We start from the raw sequence: 19,979 nt of genomic DNA, 5'->3' as shown, positions 1-19,979 counted from the left end.
GCGCTGTATCAGACAATGCTCTGCTGCTATTCACAGGGTTTTCATGGCCAATTTTTTCAGAAATGGGTGGCCAGGTCCTTCTCCTAGTCTGTCGTAGTCTGGAAGCTCTGCTGAAACCTGTCTACCACGGATGACCCTGCTGGTATTTGAAATACCGGAGGCATAGCTTTCAGCAACACAGCAACATACAGCCACCACAGTATGACAACTGACAGACGGGTGGTGTGGTTCCCTGACTGGGATATGAACCCACACCCTGGTGGTAAGAGCGCCGAATCTTAACCACTCGACCATCAGGTCTGGCTAGTTCAGTTTTAGACAAATGGAATAATACTATAGGCAGCTAAAAGTGTAGAAATTAATCCTGGGTAAGTGGTTAGGAGCTGGAAATGCATTTGAGGAGCCATCATCTTCATGGGATGTTTTGAACCTGTGAAGGTTGATGAGCACCTAGGAGCTGTAAAAAGAGTGCTAAGAACCATTGGGACCAAGTAGAGAAAGAGGAAAGAGAAAATTGGTAGAAAACTAGAAGTGCGCAATGTCACACATACACACAGGGAAGTGATTGTTTAAAGAACATAAATATGAGGGCTGTAGTGTCAAGTACATTGAAAATGAGGGTGACTTCAAGCCACTCAAGATTTTGACCGGCACTGGCATTGGTGGCAGTAGTACTATCCCAGAGGAGTTGTGGAAGCAGCAGCAGGTTGAGGTCAAAAATTGTATACAACTATAGGTAACTAAGTAAAGATGGTTTTTTTTCCCCCCACAGGAGTAATTGCAAAAGGTATCATAGTGATGTTGAATTTGGAAATGGCAGTAAGGGCAAGTGAAGGGTACATGTGTTTTCCCCCTCACATGCAAAAGATGTGGATGTGGAAGTCAAGCAGAAAAAGAGCTCCTCCCTTAGCTAGCCCAAGGGATTGGTGGTGCAATGAGGTTGGTGGAGTATGGGGTGGGTAGGAGGGTGATGTGGTTGCAGAGGCTTACAGAGCCTGGGTTTTTCAGGTTTCGTTACTAGAACGGAAACTGTGTGCCTTTACTAGCTTTGCAATATATGATGAAACGGGGTCTTTCTGTAAAGAGACATGCAGAATAGGTGCTGCCCCAGATACAGGTGTTGTGACTCGACGTCATCCTCATTTTCAGTGTACTTGACACTACAGCCCTCGTATTTATTTTCTTGAAACTCTCACTTTCCTTTTTTTGTGTGTGACATTGTGCACTTCTTGTTTTCTACCAATGGCCTCCCCAATATATATCCTGTCCCATTTGCTTTTGTTAAATTATGAAGCTGGCATTCTGTCAAGCTGGCATCCTCGTTCCTTTCACTTAAACCTGAGCAGACCTTTGTAACTGCCTTGACTGACAGAGTGAGGCGGAAATGTCACTGCTTGACTCCTGAAGCTTAAGTCATAAAAGACAACCAATACGGCTTCCACCTGCATCTTTCTGTCTTGGGACACAAGCCTGGGGTGCCCTGAGCTAACATGTGAGAAGTCCAACTACCCTGAAGCCCCTCTGCTGGAGAGATCGTGTGGAAAGACTACACAGAGACAGAGATGCTGCTGAGGAGCACCCACTCTTGCAGCCCCACCCTATTGAGTTTGTCAGCTGAGACCCCAGACATTGTGGAGCAGGGACACGCCATCCCTTCTGTGTCCGGTACGAATTCTTAACCCACAGAATCCGTAAACATGATAAATGGTTGTTTTACACCACTAAGTTTTGGGGTAATTGTTACACAACCACAGTAACTGAAACAGATGCCAATTCAGCATCTGCCAGCATGGTCAAAGAAGAAAGGAGAACTCAAAAGGATGGCGGAGTTTGCAGCTACAATTATTCTGCAATTTGTTGGCACAAGTGAATGACAAGTTCTGGGGAACTAAAGCTCCCTAATGGCTGAGATACTCCTTCCTCCCATTTTACTGACAAACTAGGTTAGATCCAAATAAGAAAACTTTATGATTTCATGGACAACTGGTTGTATGGCCTGTAGCCCTAAAGGTGGATTGGGATGGTGAGCCCGTCATCATGGTGGAACAGACTGGAATGTTGTATGGGAGAGGCTCAACTAGCAATGGCAAGGGGTTAGTGTTGGGCTGGCTTCCAAAACAAACTAGGTTAGTCCTGCCAGTGTCAACCTTTTTTTATAAGGAGTGGAAGAATCTGGTTTTGATAGCTTGAATGACCTTATTTTTGCCCAAAAGATAACATTCTTTGAAGTGGACTGTGTTTTTGTTTTTGACAGTTGCTTACTGGGAAAAAGGCTGTGCATTGCAAGTGCTCCCACAGACATTAGGGTGGATTACAGTGCAGAACTTTCATTCTGGTGTTCATAGGGAGTTCAGTCCCTGAGGATGTGACAGGTCCCATGATTTTGATGCACCATTTGGTGGACAGTGAGGGGGAAGAGCCTCATCCTAGTGTTTTCAATGCTGTGGCTCTCTTTGCCCACGAAGTATGTAAGACAGACTGACTTTGGAAGTCTATGCAGCAGATGTGGGAGCAGAAAGTCTGCTTGACTGCTGTGGAGATCCCCATCTCTCTCCTTTCAAGGAACTGAAAAAAACTTCTCTGGGTCAGGAGCTACACCTGTAATTCCTAGGAAAGTAATTAGCAAGTTTTCGGAGAAATGGTGCCAGATATAATTCCCAAAGCTATCACTGAGCAGATAGTTATTTACCAAGAAGTTCGCTAAGCTGAAGAGCCCCAATACTTCAAGGTATACCTGGCTTCTCATGGAAAATTCTGGGTGTCAGGCTTTAATCATTGCCATTACATTGTTGGAAGAAAAACCTGAAAATAGCTAAAGCAGATTCTCCAGGAAAAAGAGGCAGTGTCTTGTGATTTTGACATTTCTGGAGACCACAGACAAAAGCAGATTGCTACTGCCTAAGGGGTCCACAGCTGCAGCCGCTCCCGCAGAGTGCCTCACAGGGTGTAGCGCTCACATGGCAGACTGTGTCTGGCTGACAGCGCTGGGTGTGTGGGCGTGGGAAGTGCCAAACTAGCCAGTTCATAGGGAAACAACTCCCTTGCCTTTTCTAAGAAAGAGTGAAGAAAACTCTATGGGCTCTTGTCTCTCTCTTGTTAAAACCCTCAGATCTCAAACAGATAACGTGGTTATATTCTCCTTTGTTCTCTTAATTGATGTACTTGGAATGCCAAGTGATTGTAAATATTGAGTTCCCATGTTTACACGTGGTTCTGAATTGAGTGGGTTGTCTCACTAGTTAGAATCTCATACTCAGAAACCCCCCAGTTCTTTAGGAAATTCTGATTACCATTAATATTTGGCTTAAAAATAGGATTTGTTGGTGACGCACGTTGTTTTCTACTTTCCATTCCTGCTACTGTTTTCAGGTTCATGCTAAGGTGAAATGATGTTGGAAGAAGAAAGGTTGGGAGATGTTTTAAGCTTTGAGGGAGCCCTTAGCTGCTGCTAAGATAGGATACACTTGATACACTGCAGGTTCTGGCTTTTCTTTCTAGATCTGAAACATTGCTGACAGTTCCCACCTTTGTGATCCCTTAAAAGATCTGTCTTAGAAACGTAAAATAATGACTACTTTGCCTTCCTAATGCCTGTGCTATTAAATGAAAACTAAAAATGAAACTGCTTTTAAAAACTAAAGATTGAGAGTGGAATAAGCCAAGTCACTGGCTAGGCCTGTGGGGTTTTGAATGTTATTCTGGAATTGCTTTGTAGCATTTTTCTAATTCCTGTCATTTCTTTGGTTGCTTCCTCAGAACATGCTTAAGTTCTTGCATGCTTGAGGACTTCTTGGTTTCACTTTGTGCTACTATATCACATCCCCCTGTGGGCCCCCCTACTCCCTCAGATCTGAGTACCAATGTCTTAAGAGTTGTGGGTCTAAAAATGCGATCCTTGGATCCCAAGAGATTCTTGAGATCCTTTCACAAGAGTCCCTCAGCTTAAAACGCTTTTTGTAATACTCAGCTGTTACTTGCTTTCTTCATTGTGTTGATATTTACACTGATGGTGCATAAGCTGTGGCAGGTAAAACTGCTGGTGCCTTAGTTTAAATTGAGGCAGTGGCGCCAAACCGTCCTAGTAGTCATTGTATTCCTCCTTCACAGGAAAAAGAAAAGAGCTGTATTCTTTTAAGACTGTTCTTCACAAAACAGTAAAAATTATTAATTGTATCAAATCTTGATCCTCAAATACACTTCTCTTCGTTTTTTAAAAAGTTGTGGGGCTGGCCCGGTAGTTAAGTTTGTGTTCTCCGCTTTGATGGCCTGGGTTCAGTTCGCAGGTTCAGATCCCGGGTGCAGACCTAGCACCACTCGTCAAGCCACACTGTGGAGGCATCCCATATAAGGTAGAGAAAGATTGGCACAGGTATTAGCTCAGGGCCAGTCTTTCTCTCTCTCTCTCACACACACACACACAAACAAATGTACCTACAGTAATATTTACCCCTTTTAGAGTACAGTCCTGCAAAATTTGACGAACACATATAGTTATGTAACCACACCTCCACAAATAAGAGAGGACAGATCCATCTCCCCTAAAAGTTTCTCTGTGTCCCTTCTAGTCCCTCCCACCATGCCCAGCACCTGGCAACTACTGATTTGTTTCCTGTCCCCATAGTTTTACCTTCTCCAGAATGTTACATAAATGGAGTCATACGGTATGTGGCCTTCTGAGTCTGGCTTCTTTAATTTAGCATAATGCATTTGAGATTCGTCCACATTGTCACATGTATCAGTAGTTTATTCCTTCTTATGGCTGACTTGTATTCCATTGTGCAGATGTACCACGGTTTGTCCATTCATTAGGTGAAGGACATTTGGGTTGTTTCCAGTTTTGGACTATTATGAATAAAGCTGCTATAAGGATTTGCAGGTTGTCATATGAACATAAGTTTTCATGTTACCTAGGAGTGGGATTGTTGAGTCATATGGTACGTATACACTTAATTTTAAGAAACAGCCAAACTATTTTCCAAAGTGGCTGTACCGTTTTGCATTCCCACCAGTAGTGCATGTGAGTTCCAGTTACTCCCCGACCTGGTCAGCACTTGGCATTGTCAGTTTTATTTTTTGTTTTCTTTTTTAAGCCATTCTAAGTATGTAATGGTATCTCATTGTGGATTTAATTTGCATTTTCCTAATGACTAATGATATTGGGCATCTTTTTCGTGTGCTTAGTTGTCATCTCTGTGTCTTCTTTGGTGAAGTGACTGTTCAAATCTTTTGCCCATTTATAAAATTAGATTTGTCTTTTTGTTAAGTTTTGAGAGTTTTTAAATGTATTCTAGATGTGTAAGTCCTTAATCAGATGTGCGATTCACAAATGTTTTCTCCCTGCCTTAGTTAGTATACATTTTCGTATTCTATGTGACAAAATGAGAATGTACATAAAGCACTTTTGCTATATTGTAAGATACGATGGTTATCTCCAGGAAAAGCACTTCTGTGATTGAGTTGTGAGCTCACAGAATCTCCCCACACAGAATCTCATTTTTGCTTGAAATAATGACTGACAAACTGGTTATTGAGACTTGCATATGTTCTCAAATCTCAAAATTATCCAAAAATACTTGATATTTTCTTAAAAATGAGTGAGATGAACCTGTCACTTCATGGAAAACAACTGACAGTATTTTTGCTGATGATAAAATTAGAAACTTTTTTAAAAGATTGGCACCTGAGTTAACAACTGTTGCCAATCTTCTTTTTTGTGTGTGTGCTTTATCTCCCCAAACTCCCCCCATACATAGTTGTATATCTTAGTTGCACATCCTTCTGGTTGTGGCATGTGGGACGCCGCCTCAGTGTGGCCTGATGAGCAATGCCATGTCCGCGCCCGGGATCCGAACTGGCGAAACCCTGGGCTGCCACAGCGGAGTGCGCAAACTTAACCACTCAGCCATGGGGCAGCCCCTAGAAACTTTTTTTTTAAACAGAATTTTTAGAAAGCTTATCTCAACTACTATCATCTTGCAGATTCCCAGTACTTAGATTTTTCTGATGAGATTGGTGGTGAAATTATTATAAGGTTTTGGATATTGCATAATGAAAGGAATCAGCATTTGAAACATCTGTGATACTCAGTAAACTAATATTTTCCAAATGACCAGTACATGATGCTATAAAATCATACTTGGGTAAAAAGCCATTTAGGATACAAGATAGAGCGATGGATTGTCATGTATGAGAGTTCACAAACTCTTGAATACAGCTTCACATTCCACATTGCAGCTAACCTCTAAGAAACTGCCACTTGTCAGGTTTTGCTATAGTGTCAAAAAAGAATATCCAGAATATCTGAAAAAACTATTAAAATTCTCCTCCCTTTTCCAACTATATATCTATATGAGGCTGGATTTTCATCATATACTCAACTGAAAGTATGTCAGCACACTGAATGTAGAAGCAGATGTGAGAATCCTACTGTCTTCTATTAAACCAGATAGTAAAGAGATTTGCAAAAATAGAAATGTTAAACAGCACCACTCTTCACTAAATGTTTTTATTTTAGAAGTTAGTTTTTGCAAAAATATGTTAACGTAGTAAGTTCATTGTAATTTTAAAATTAACTGATAAATATTTTTTAAATGTCTGTTTGAATTTCTAATATGATAAATAGCAATAGTTGTAGCCCACATCAATCCTAATTCTTTGAAATCTTCAGTAATTTTGAAGAAGGCAAAGGAGTCCTGAGACCAAAAAAGTTTATGGATTGCTACTTAAGAAAATTTAATTCCAGCATCCTAGTTAATGTACTGGTGGTGGAGAACATGGTATGCCCTAGCCTGTGGCTTCTTAGGATTGAGGCTTCTAGTTCTCAAAAAAAATTTATATTTACTTTACAGAATTGTCAAATTTTATATTCTTTAAAATGAGGTATCATTATAGATACCTCTTTAACTGTCTTCCATTATCAGCGATGATATTCAGCACCTATAAATACACCAAATACCTTGTACTATGGGAAGATGTGTCTGTTTCTCTATCAGATCAGCCAAAAACCTCAATAACAGTAAGGATAGTAAATTTACACCTCATTTATTTAGTCCTTCCCCTGGTATTTTCCAGTAGAGTTTCTCATTGGCACTGAAAGTCTAAAGGCTGACATGAGTGGAACAATGAGAGGGCTTGCCTAACCCATAAATTGGGTATGAACATACCTTGGTAGATTCATTTTGGCCATATAGTTCAATGATTTATTCCACCTGGGTCCAGTTGCTATTTCTCTATTTAATGCTCAGCCTTTTAGCTCTCATCAATATTCCACAGACGGAAAGTAAGGCACTTTTCATTTTTTTTAGTATTTTCTCTTCTGGTACTTGAAATGTCAGAAGGAATAGGATGCATGCAAATCTGTCTTAAAGCTACAGAGAACAAACACCCTGATTGAGCACCCAGAAGAACTGATTAAGAAATCATAGAAAGGGCCAGCCCTGGTGGCCTAGTGGTTAAGTTTGGTGTGCCCCACTTTGGCAGCCTGGATTTGGTTCCCAGGCACAGACCTACACCACTTATCTGTCAGTGACCATGCTGTGGTGGCAGCTCACATACAAAACAAGGAAGATTGGCAGTGGATGTTAGCTGAGGGCAAATCTTGCTCAGCAAAAAAGAAAAAAAAAATTAAATCATAGAAGGATCAAAATAGATCTCTTAGTTTGGGAGCAGTAAGGTAATTATTTTGTACACAAGAGACCATGTGATTATAAAATGACTCTTTTTTGATTTTCATATGCAGTAATGTTAGATTATAACATTTAAATGGTGAATATTGGCCCAGTGGTGGGGAGAAAAGTTTTTAAAACCTTGTGATTATATCTAATCTAAAAGCATACTAGATCATGGCACCTAGTGGCCTAGTCTCACTCTCTAAACAATACACTAATCTGCTATACAGCATTGCTTAATCCAGGAACGTAGATATATTTAAAGCTAATAATGTTTGGAAATCCTCTAATGAGATTTTGGGTTTAAAAATGTCTCAGATTAAAATACATACTTCTAGGGGCTGGCCTGGTGGTGTAGTGGTTAAATTTGCACTCTCCACTTGGGCGGCCCAGGGTTCACGGGTTTGGATCCTGGGAGCAGACCTAGCACTGCTCATCAGGCTACACTGTGGTGGCATCCCACAGAAAATGGAGGAAGATTGGCACAGATGTTAGCAACAGCCTTCCTCAGGCAAAAAGAAGAAGATTGGCAACAGATGTTAGCTCAGGGCCAATCTTCCTCACTAAAACAAAACAAAACAAACTTAACCTCTAAAAAGCTAGCTGTGTAAGAGTAATGCTGCCTCTCCTTCCTCCCACCCCCCAAAGAAAAGCTGTGTTAGGACTTTTTCATCTTGGAAATTACTATCACACCATAGGGCAGCATGTGGAAATGTTAATGACCTCTTAGTTAATTTGTAGGATTTCTTCTTATACTACTTTTAAGTATCATCTGTTCAGAGAAAAATTAAATTTTGTCCTTCTCAAACAAACTTGATATTATAACTGCTTAAATAGTGGCTATTTTATTCTGAATGTCAGCTGAGAACATAATACTCAGACTGTTATTTTAAAGTTTTGAACTTTGGTACTTGTCTATGAGGAGCCTTCTATAAAGACTTAGAAACTTTTGGGAATGGTGGTTGCTGAAGATTGGGTGTGATCATAAATGTTAACTTAAGTCATGCGGTACCTTGTTCACGGGACATGTTGTCTGTGATTTCTCTCCTTTCCTTTCCCTTCACCTTGATGACAGAGAGGTACAGAAAGCAGTCAACACTGCCCAGGGATTGTTTCAGAGATGGACAGAGCTCCTCCAGGACCCCTCCGCGGCAACAAGGGAAGAAATCGACTGGACCACCAACGAGCTGAGAAACAACCTCCGCAGCATAGAGTGGGATCTAGAGGACCTTGATGAAACCATCAATATCCTTTTCTGTGGGGTCTGTGCCATTTGAGGCAAACAGGCAAATGAACAAGTTTTTATTCAGATGTCTCAAGTACATAGATTAGGCATTTCCTTTCATAATTGATGGATGTTGCTCTTATTTGTACCATGCCACACTTAAAATAATTGCCCAGTAAGCTAAGGTAGAGTAGCAAATTCTTCCACAGTGCATGGCAAGTCCTGCAGTTTAGAGGCAGCGTGTGCAATGGCTTTGAGCTCGGACCCTGGAGTGAGACTGAGTGTTCAAGCCCTGGCTGCACCAGTTAGACTGTGTGACTTTGGGCACGTTGCTCTGTGCTTCAGTTTCCTTTTCAGTAGAAAGTTAGGAGAACAACCAGTACCTAGCTCGTAGGTTGTTGAAAGTTTAACATATAAAGAGCTTAGAATGGTGCTTGACACACAGTGTACCAACCCTCATGGATTTTATGACGGTGGTAGAGAGGGGTTCAGGGGGCAGAGGAACAGACATTAATCAAATAGTACAATGTGTGCTTGCGGACTGAGAGAAAAGTACAGAGAGCCATGCGAGTGTCTGACATGGGGTGATAGGACCAGGCTGGGGGTGAGGCCATCTGGGGAAGCTTCACTGAAGAAGCATTTCGATTAAGAAGCAGTTAGTTTCTTGATGTAAGTGGAATGGTTTAGAACGGCAAATGAGAAAGGCCTGCAAAAGCTGTTAAAGGTGATCTGGAGTCAAAAAAGAATAGATCCAAAGTGCCCACAGGCATCTGGAAGAGCCCAGCTCAGCTGTGGTCAGACAGCTGCAGATTTGTAGTGAACCCCGTTAGCAGGGGCTCTTTCTGAACCTGGCGGGTCATTTGCACCTTGGGCATAAGGATCTTCATATAGCTGTGGGCAGAGAAAGTTTGAGCGTGATTTGTGTCAGGTTGACTATGGTTTCAGAAACGTTGGGCCAGATTTTATTGCTTGCCTGTGAGAGATTCTCTCGTTTAACACGATGTTGTTTGTTAGGCTTTTGATGATGAAATTGCTTTACCTTGACTTTTTGACCCACGCATAGTTGAAGCAAACCCTAGAAAATTCAATCTGGATGCAACCGAATTGAGTATAAGAAAAGCCTTCATCACTAGTACTCGGCAAGTTGTCAGGGTAAGAACTATGATCTTGTGTTATTTGTGTAAGAAATAGCCAAACTTCTTAGAACTCTTTCCCTTGTAAACTAATAGGTCAGCTCTGAAACCACTTTTTAGTATGAATTAAATGCCAGTTTCTCACATATAATTACTCTGATTGAAAAAAAATCTATTCTTAGTCTTGTCAGGCTTATTTCTTAGAGCAGAAATGAGAGCGTTTCTTGCTGGCTTTGGGAAGGTTACTTTAATGGTATCCTACTTGTCCATACCTCTCCTTCCTCCAAGCTAGTTATCTTTTTTCCTCTTTGTTTCTTAGTGTACTGTATTTCTGGACAAAAGGACGAGTTACTGTTGTAGAAACCATTTGGTTTCTTGATTGATTGGTAATCACTTTGCATTGTGAGGAGTGACTCTATTGGGTTTGGATGTCGGCCCCTTCCACCATCTGAATTGCTTCTGGAACTCTTGCAACCCATGTTACTGACATTTCCATATACAACTGCTTGACAGCCTTTCGGGAGTTATCCAGAGCAAGCAGACATGTATCAGAGTGTAAAAACCCAGTCCAAGTGAACAAATATTTAGTCTCCAATTATTTAGGTAATAACCTATTATTTAAAAACCTGAGAAAATTGCATTTAAATAAAACCTTGTATCATTAAGATATGTTTGTATTTTGAAACTATATGGCTAAGCCATTTGATTAGCATAACTAGATATAAGAGAACCAGCTGTCTTTAACATATGTACTAGAAAGCAGCTTCCTTGAATAAAGAGACTTGGGATCATACCAGTGCTAACATATGGCTTTTTAAGAGTCATCTTAGGCAGGAACCTTGGTATATGTTTGCCAAAGACTTTATGTCGTGTGATTTCTTTTTGAAATTATTTCAAATGGTAGATTATCACTGAACTTTAAATATTCTTGTTCCTTGTTTTATTCATCAGTTGCCCTTCTACATACATATATCTAAATTGTTTATGAATAAACCCACATTTTGATGGGGCGGTGACCCTTTTTGGTCCTCGGGTGCCCCGTCTATACAACGAGCATTTCGATTAGACACTCCTAATTTCTAGCTGGTTCAGAATGCTATCCTGATAAGGAAACATGTTAGGTGACATTTTTTGATAAGGTAAATGATTCCCCAACTATTTATTTTATAAATGTAGTTTGCTTTTTAATTTTTTGTAATAGATTTCCAGAAGGAGACTTCTGTAGGTGTTGGTATTTAAATCCTACCAACCTCGCAGTGAAGCATTTATTTTTGACCTTAATCATTATATTTGTTCTTTCTGTGATGTCATGCTTGTAAATTTTGCACAGTGAAATTCAGAGGTCAATATATTGAAAGTTGTTAGTTGGTATAATTGGAAGTAAAATCCAAAGTTCGTTTTCTAATATTGGAAAAGCATTTAAAAATACTTCTTTGAGAGAAGTATTCTAAATCAAATCTGTGCTTCGAAATGTTACAGTCCTTCTAGAGTTGAGATCTAAACCATACTCAACTATATGATCCAACTGAATATTTTGGGGGTTTTCATCATTCTTGTTTTAATTTACGACTGTTTGTTGGAAAGCTGTTACTGTTTGCCACTGGTGGGGTAACAGTAGCACCTAACTGAGCTTTTGCACATCTGATCTTAGTAAATTCTAATTGAAATCCTGTGGAAGAGAAGGAAGCGGTATTGATGCTAACTTGATTTTTAAACAATGAAGAGCACCTTGTATTGATTCAGTATTACTGCATTCAGTTAAACAGTACTTGTCTGCAGAGCTCTCTGGGTTCCAGGTGGAGGAGATTGATAGAGAGGGGTCAGAGAGTTCGCAGATTGGAGAAATGAGACGCAGGACTGAACTCAGGTTAGAGATTTGGACATCACAAGTTTATGTAAGCTCTTCTGTTACTGTTGTCAGCAGGTTTTCGTAATGTTGCTCCAAAAGGGATACATTTTGATCCACAGTGTATGCCAATTGTCCTTTCTCCTTCTTAGAAAGGGAAGTTGGTGATACACTCTGTGTGTGTGTGTGTGTGTATTTATATATATTGTTGTTGTTGTTCTACCTGAAGAAATCTTTCTCCCATGTTTCTTCTCAGTGTTCATTGGTTTTGTGTTTAGTAAGCCCCTTTATTTAAAAAGAGTCTTATTGTGTATGTTTTTCCAAGCATCTTTTAAGTTTGTGCAGTTTTTTTTTTTAAAGATTTTATTTTTTTCCTTTTTCTCCCTAAAGCCCCCCGGTACATAGTTGTATATTCTTCGTTGTGGGTCCTTCTAGTTGTGGCATGTGGGACGCTGCCTCAGCGTGGTCTGATGAGCAGTGCCATGTCCGCGCCCAGGATTCAAACCAACGAAACACTGGGCCACCTGCGGCGGAGCACACGAACTTAACCACTCGGCCACGGGGCCAGCCCCAAGTTTGTGCAGTTTTTATTATCTTTTGCTGGCCATTTTTACTGAAGAGAGCAAAATATTTTTGTTTTTCTGTAAATAGCCTTGAAATTTTTGAGGTAATCATTTTTACATTTGCAGAGTTGCCTGTACATCAGATTTTGCATATGAAGTATTTGTATTATGGAAATATATTTGAGAAGTAAGGTCGAGTGACTTTAATAATGGAAGCTTTTGTGGTATATGGCAAAAGAACAGTGATTGAGAGGTGAGGAGACCTGAGTTCTAGGCTCAGCTGCGTGACCCTAATCCAGTTTCATCGCAGCGAGTCATTTAGCCCCACTGGTTCTTAGTTTTCTTTATCCATGAGCTGATCCTCACTAACATTCTCTGACTTATTTTAGCTTTCGAGGGCTATCAGAACTATACCCCCCTCCCAAAAAATCCAACCTGTTCCAACCCAAGAATTGTGTATAGTTAATTATGCATCAAGATAGAAGTGACTTTGGTTAATCAAGAAGGGTGAGGTGTTCAGTGTAGCCACAGATGATGTTGGGATGTGAGGCCTATGAGCAGGATGCCCTGGGGTTTATACTGTCCTGGTCACTCGGCTTGGAAGACAGTGTGAAATGGGAACAGGAGCATAAATAATCAGGACATTTGTTGTTCTTTTGGCAGATGAACCATATTTTATTCGTACTAACAGCTTCTTGACTGCTGGTTCTAAATTTCATATGTTAGGAAGAAGATGAGTAATTATGTTTTTGTCATGACAGGTTGTTACATAATGCTTAAAACTGTTTAAAACTGTTTAGTGACATAGCTTAAAATTCCAAATCCTGATATGAAGGTGATGTGTCTTATGGTATCTGGTGACTTTTAACCTGTGTAGGAAAAAGGCCATCCTAGAGGGGAAAGCCGTAGCTCCTTAATTGCAGCCATGGCCACATGCAGGATGCACACCACACAGCTGTGGAAGACTTCACTGACCATCAGGGCCGATGCACACACATGTGCATGCTCACTCGCACACATCCCCACCCCACATATTTTTTATTAAGGAGAGAGCATTAAAAATGAACTTGTGAATATTTATTTCATTAAACTAGTGCATGCTCATTAAAGAAAATTAGGAAGACTTTACAAGAGGAAAAAATAGAAAAAGAAAACTAAACTCAAAATAATACACAAACACAAATCTTTGTTGCATTTTCTTGTAGTTTTCTTCTCAATATATGACAGTTGTGGTTTTACATGATTGTGATGATACTGTTATGCAATCATAAACATTTTTTATTTTACTTGTTTAAGTTAAAAATCTATACTTATTTTTTAAATGCAAATAATTTTGATGTATGAGAGGTGAAAATGACCCTCTATTCTATAATTCCACTCCCCAGAAATAATTGCTGACAGGTTTCATATATTTTTTCCAGCCATTTTATGGACATTGGAATACACTCTTAAAAGAACTGGCATGAAGTTCCAATTTTTTTCTATGAAAAAGTATATTGTGGACGTAGTCTTATATCAGTATAGACACATCTAGAGCAGTGCTGGTCCAGTAGAAGTATAGTGCAAGCCACATGCATCATTTTAGATTTTCTAGTAGTCATATTGAAAAAGGAAAAAGAAACAGGTGAACTTAATATATCTATATTTAACCCACTATATCCCAAAGATTATCATTTAACATGTAATCAATACTATAAAAATATTAATGAAATATATATTTTTTTAATTTCTAATTTTTTTGTGCTGAGACTTCTAAATCTGGCATGTATTTTACACATAAGCACATCTCACTTCAGACATGAAGTTTTCATTGAAGATGCTTGATCTGTATTTAGAGTTTATAAAACTTACAACTGAAAAAGCAGATTTGCATACTCAATATTTTCCAGATATGCTTATAAGTTTCCCCGTAACTGAATTTAAATATCAATGAATTAAAGTTGAATACAGTAAAAAGTTGGATTCCTCAGTTGCACCAGCCCTACTTCCAGTGCTCGATCACTGCAGTCGGCCAGTAGCTGCTGTATTGGACAGAGCAGATTTAGATTATCCTTTTTAATGGTTGAGTACTTTTGTATGGGGATAATACTTAATGTTTATTGAGTGTTTACTATGTCGTTGGCCACTGTTATTCACTCTCTGTTTTATCTCTGTTAATCCCCACAGTGACCCTATAAGGTATTATCTATACAGAAGAAATGGGCACTGAGAGAAACTGAGTAATTTGCCTAACTTGGCACAGCTATTAAAAAGCATAGCTAAGTCTTGAACCCAGGTCTTTGGCGTAAAAGACCATGCTCTTAACCTGTTCTCTTACCTGGCTCTGTTATGATTTGCTTAATCATTGACCCTGTTGGTAGATAGATGACTGATAATTTTTGGCAATTACAAATCATATGTCAGTGAACATCTTTGTGAATATAACCTAGATATTTGTTTAAGTAATGAAGAGTTCATTGAGAATACTCATTTTAAATACTGGTTAATATTATTAAAGTATCCTACAAAAAGACCTTATCAATTATACTTCTAATAACAGTGTCAGATTCCGTATTTCTTAATACCTTCACCGTTGCTAAGTATTACCAGTCTTTTTTTAATCTTTCCCAATCTAATTGGGAAAAATATCTCTTAGCTTGCATTTCTTTGATTATTAGTGAGTTAGTGTGTCTTTTCATGATTGATCCTTTGTGTTTTTCTGTGAATTGTGTGTGAATATGTATGTATGTACCCCAGGTATGTACCTGCATGTATCCCAGGTGTGCAGCTTGAAGAGTTGATGAACTGATCACAACCATGGAAGCAGTACCCAGAGCATTCCAGAGCACTCCCAGCTCCCCCCACCCCCGTGAAGCCTCCTTATGCTCCTTTACAGTCGTTACTCCCCCCCGACTAACTTCTAACAGCAAAAACACATTCTACAGATAATGTTCAAAGTTCAGTTGAACTTCACAATGACTTTTCCATACATGTGTGTTGATATTTTTAGTTATGCAAGTAATGTTCATTGTTTAAAAAAAAGACTATTATAAAATATATTAAGTCCATTTTAAAAAGCATATGTTATCCCACCAGTGAACATTTCAGATATTTGCTCTGCATAGTTATTAAGATATATTAAACAGATGGGATTATACTATTTATATTGTTTGATTGAATATCAGAATGTCATCTTAAACTCTATAGGTAAGCAGCAGAGGAATTCTGCAGTCCAGGAGATATTAGCGTAACGGTCTCACTTTGAGGCTTCTAGAATTTGTGTGGACCAGAGCTTCTCAGACTTCAGTGTTCATGAGCCTCACCTGGGGCACTCGTTAACTGCACCTTAGAATCTGACTCAGTAGGTCTGAGTGGGGCCTAGGGATCTGCATTTTTAACACTTCAGGTGACTGAGGTAAATCTCAAACATTTCAGAAACATGCCTTATAGCACTGAGTTTCCCTTCTTTTAAATATACCAATATCTATATTTTTACGATGAATACCTTTTTTTACTAAGTATATTTTTCTCAGTTTCTGTGGGTAGCATTCATTTATTTTTTGTCTTTTGAGGTTTGTGAGCAGATGAAATAAGTAGAGAACCCTAGAATTTCTGGGTCAGCTGGACCCTAGATGGAGCACCCCTCTCAGATGCCCTGCCTACCCAGTGTCATTTCCAAGGGCTCATGGATGCTCTTGTTGAAGGCCCCCAGAAGCAGGGAGCTGGCTCCTGGGTGTGCTCTTTCTCGTCTTGAGCAGCACGGTTCCTCTTGACAGGTTCTAATAAGGTGATCTGCTCTGCTTGATTGCCAACATTTTTTCCACGGAATAACCAAAGTGATCTTTTAAAACATGAACCAGAATACTCCACGGCCCTGCTTAAAATACTTTTAAGGGCTTCCCATTGCCTTAGAACAGAGGCCTGCAGTCTGTGGCCCATGAGATCTAAGAATGGTTTGACATTTTTTAAAGGGTAGTTTAAAAACAAAGACTATATGGTAGAGGCCAAATATTTACTATCTAGTCCTTTATAAAAAAAAGTTTGCCAACCCGTGCCTCGGAATAAAATCTAAGCAGCCAAAGGCCCTGCGTGTTTTGGCCAACCTTACCTTCTGTCCCCGCACTCCGCACACACAGTTGGCTCCTTCAGCCACACTGGCCTTCCTTCTTAAAATCTAAAAAGCACTAAGCCTTTTCCTGCCTCCAGGCTTTTGTACTTGCTGTTCCCTTTGCCTGGAATTCTCTGCCCTTCGTGCTTTGTGTGGGTGGCTCATTCTCATCCTTCAGGTCTCGATTCACATGTCACCCCTGTCCTTCCAAAGCGGCATTCACCCACTCGATTATGCCCTTCCTTCCCAGCCTGGTAATGACCTTCTTGACGTGTTTGTGTGATGACTGTGCCTCTTCTCAGCCATGGGCGAGCTCCATGAAGCAGGGGCTGGGTCTGTGGTGTTCACTGCTGCATTCCAGGCACGTGTCAGGCATCAGGGAGTATTTGCTGAAGGAAGGAATGGGCACTTTGAAAGTTGAAGCAAGTGGTTGTTATTCATACTTAGCACAGAGGAGTCATGGAAGCTGTGGCACTGTCTGGGCTACCGTTCACTTGTCATAGGTCTTGGGAGAAGTTTCTTAAAGTCTAATACCTTAACATTTGCCTCTATAAAATAGTCTACTTGCCAACAGAAAGTTATGAAGTATTTTTGCAACCTTTTTTTTTTTTTAAGAAAAATTGTACTATAGTAATCATGTACTCAGTTCAAATCATTTTATAGTATATGGGGTTGCGGTTAAACATGATAAGCAAAATGGCTCATATTTAATAAAGTGTTTTGCCTCAAATTAAGTAATGGTTCCATTCATTGTTCTTTCCATACAAAATTATTTTTGGTACCACTCTGGAGATTCACTCTGACATTAGAAATAGTCTAGATTTCACATGAGTCCAACTCAGAAGTAAAAGAAGTGACCTGTTGCATCACAGTTGGAAAGCATTCTCTAATGTTTAATGGTAAATGTACTTTATCCTAAAGTACATGGTTTTCATATGTATCATACTCGAAGATGCTAGCCCTTGAGCACAGGCTTGTGTGTTTGAAGCCCAGGGTTGCCATTTACTGGCTGTGTGACCTTGAGAAAGTGTCTTAGGCTTTCTCGATCTCGTTTCCTCAGCTGTAAAATGAAGGTAATACCAGCTTCACAAGGTCATTGTGAGAATTCATTGCTGCTGTATGCACTTGTTTAACAGTATTTCTGGCTTGTTAGGTACCCAGGAAATGCTAGTTCCTTCCTCTTAATTTAGTATCCAGCTTACCTCTTTTTAAGGGGGTGTCATTCTTTATTTCCTTTATTTTTGAAATAAAGCCCAAAGAATGCTCTTTCTGTAAAAAAATAATAATAATAATAATAATTGTGTGTATTTTGCTAGTGTGCAAAATATTAACCATGATTTTGTTTAAAGTAAGTATGTTTTTTATTTGTTTTCTGGTCTTCTACTTATTAGGACATGAAGGATCAGATGTCAGCTTCATCTGTGCAGGCATTAGCTGAAAGAAAAAATAGACAGGTGAGTAAACATCACAATATACAATATCGTCAAAGAAAATACACAGTTTGGATATTTGGAATTTAAAAATGCTGACCATTCGTGTGTCATGTGATCAAGCAGAAGCCCTGTGCATGCTGAGCCCGGAATGACGATGGCAAGTTTTATGAAGGTCTGGTCAGCCTCCTGCCCCAGCACCACTGTCAAGTGTCCATCTGTCCCCACCACCCCCTACTCGCTTCTCTCCTCTGGACTCCCATAGCACCCTCTGCTGACCCTCAACAGCCCTTAGCACACAGCCATTTATTCCACACCTCTTGGGCACCTTCTGTGTGCCAGACTCTCTGTTAAGAGCTGTAATTGCTTAGTTTCTTGTCTTTTTCTCTGCTGGACCCCAAGCTGCGTGAGAGTGAGGAGGGATTGTCATAGTCTGTTTGGTTTTGTTTTTAAATCTCTAGCTGCTGTTACACTGCCTACCCATAGAACTCACTAAACATTTAATGATTGAAGTTTTGTGTAAAGAATTTGAGGAACCTTAACTGTGTGTTAATTTAATGTATGTTAAATTAAATCTTTCATTGTTTTAAGTATCTCTTTTTTTTGAGATGAGGTCCAGTTTTTATTAGTTATCACAAATAACTTATGAAACCTAATAAGTTTCAGAAACCAAAGCACAGATATTGACACATCAAAAATAAAAGCTACAAGAGGCCAGTCCTTGAATTTTAAGTATCTTTTTAAAATTAGACATTTTGGTGTATGATAGAAATTCCTTTCCAACTGATAAAATACAGTCCTTTTTAAAAAATGTACAAGTCGAAATTTAGACTTGATTTAGATTCTGTTCAGACTCCATAAAGTTACCAATATTCCATTTAATAGACTTTTATCTCAAGAAAGCAGCTCACTATTTTTAACTAACTGGGAATCAGTTCATAATATAAATCCTTACTTTATACCTGTGGGTGTTCATTGACCCTCTTAAGTTTGAAAACAAGTATTATAAAAGCTTGAAGAAGGGAAGGGGGCTCTCCACATATCACCTAAGTTATTTTTCCTTTCCCTGCGTTTCATTTTCCAAGTCGTCGTCATTTTTTCGTCCTGTCTGCCTCCCTTGCTCTGACAGTGCAGCTAGGAAAAGCCATGAGCTAGCCCTTTCCACGTGGCACTCCCTCTTGAAAGAAGCTAGTGAATGGCCACAAGCTGACTAGTTTGAGAGTTCCCTTTTCGTTTCCACCCCAGCTTGCGGAAGTTGAGTGGCAGTGCCTAAAGTAGTTGTGACAGTGAGGTGGGTAACACCTATCTTTTATCACTCCTCACTTGCATTTTTTATTCTCTAGGTAGTGTAGTTGAACTAACATAAATAAAATGTGTATTTATACACTGCCTTTCCAAGTATGGCTTGGAACTTTGTTTAGCGTGGTGAGTGAAATGTCTTAGAGTCACAGACTTTCCAGGAGTGGCAGGGCCAGGGTTCCCTGAGCACTGAAGCTGGCAGAGTCGGCCTCCTGCTTCGTGTCAGACCAGGTGTTGTGCTACTCGCTGCTTGTCCAAGACCTCTGCTCTGGCACCTCACACAGGCTGGTCTTTAGTGCACTGGGCCCTCTCCACATCTTCTTTCCCATTAAAACAGAATTCTCCTGGAGGTCAGACTGATGAAATCTGAGCTATTTCACAGTGAAGCATAGATGACGCTCAACAGTGTGACATGTGTCCACCATAGATAAGCTAGAAAAAATAGCCATGGCTGTGGTCCCAGGAGCACACAAGGCCCTGGCAGAGTCCCAGTTCTCTGTCCGTAGCCTAATGATGCACTATAGCCTTTTTCTGACCTTGAAAAAATTGTCACTAAGCCCCAGGGCCCTCCACAGAGGTCCTTATAGTCTTTCCATCGGAAAGAACAGGATCTTTTAAATGTTTACAGCCCTCAGGCCAGGTTGGGGCAAAGCCATCCACAAAAAGCCTTGGGTCTGCTTTATACCAGAGACAGTCACCATCCAGCCTCTCGACTGGGCTGGAAGCTCT

The 19,979-nt window shown here is 39.9% G+C and overlaps 1 protein-coding gene across 1 annotated transcript in view; it reads left to right on the top strand.

Annotated features, from left to right (window-relative positions):
• The window catches only part of STX6 (syntaxin 6), a 45,330-nt gene that overhangs the window by 7,882 nt on the left and 17,469 nt on the right, over positions 1-19,979 (top strand). Inside the window, exons 2-4 of the mRNA XM_046681378.1 lie at positions 8,743-8,912; positions 9,950-10,044; positions 17,913-17,975. Coding sequence (XP_046537334.1) covers positions 8,743-8,912; positions 9,950-10,044; positions 17,913-17,975 — 328 coding nt within the window. The remainder of the gene's footprint in view (positions 1-8,742; positions 8,913-9,949; positions 10,045-17,912; positions 17,976-19,979) is intronic.

Source organism: Equus quagga, chromosome 13 (assembly GCF_021613505.1).
Source record: "Equus quagga isolate Etosha38 chromosome 13, UCLA_HA_Equagga_1.0, whole genome shotgun sequence".
Taxonomy (NCBI): domain Eukaryota; kingdom Metazoa; phylum Chordata; class Mammalia; order Perissodactyla; family Equidae; genus Equus; species Equus quagga.
Note: the sequence above shows the minus strand (reverse complement) of the source record. Positions and strands in the feature narration are given on the sequence as shown.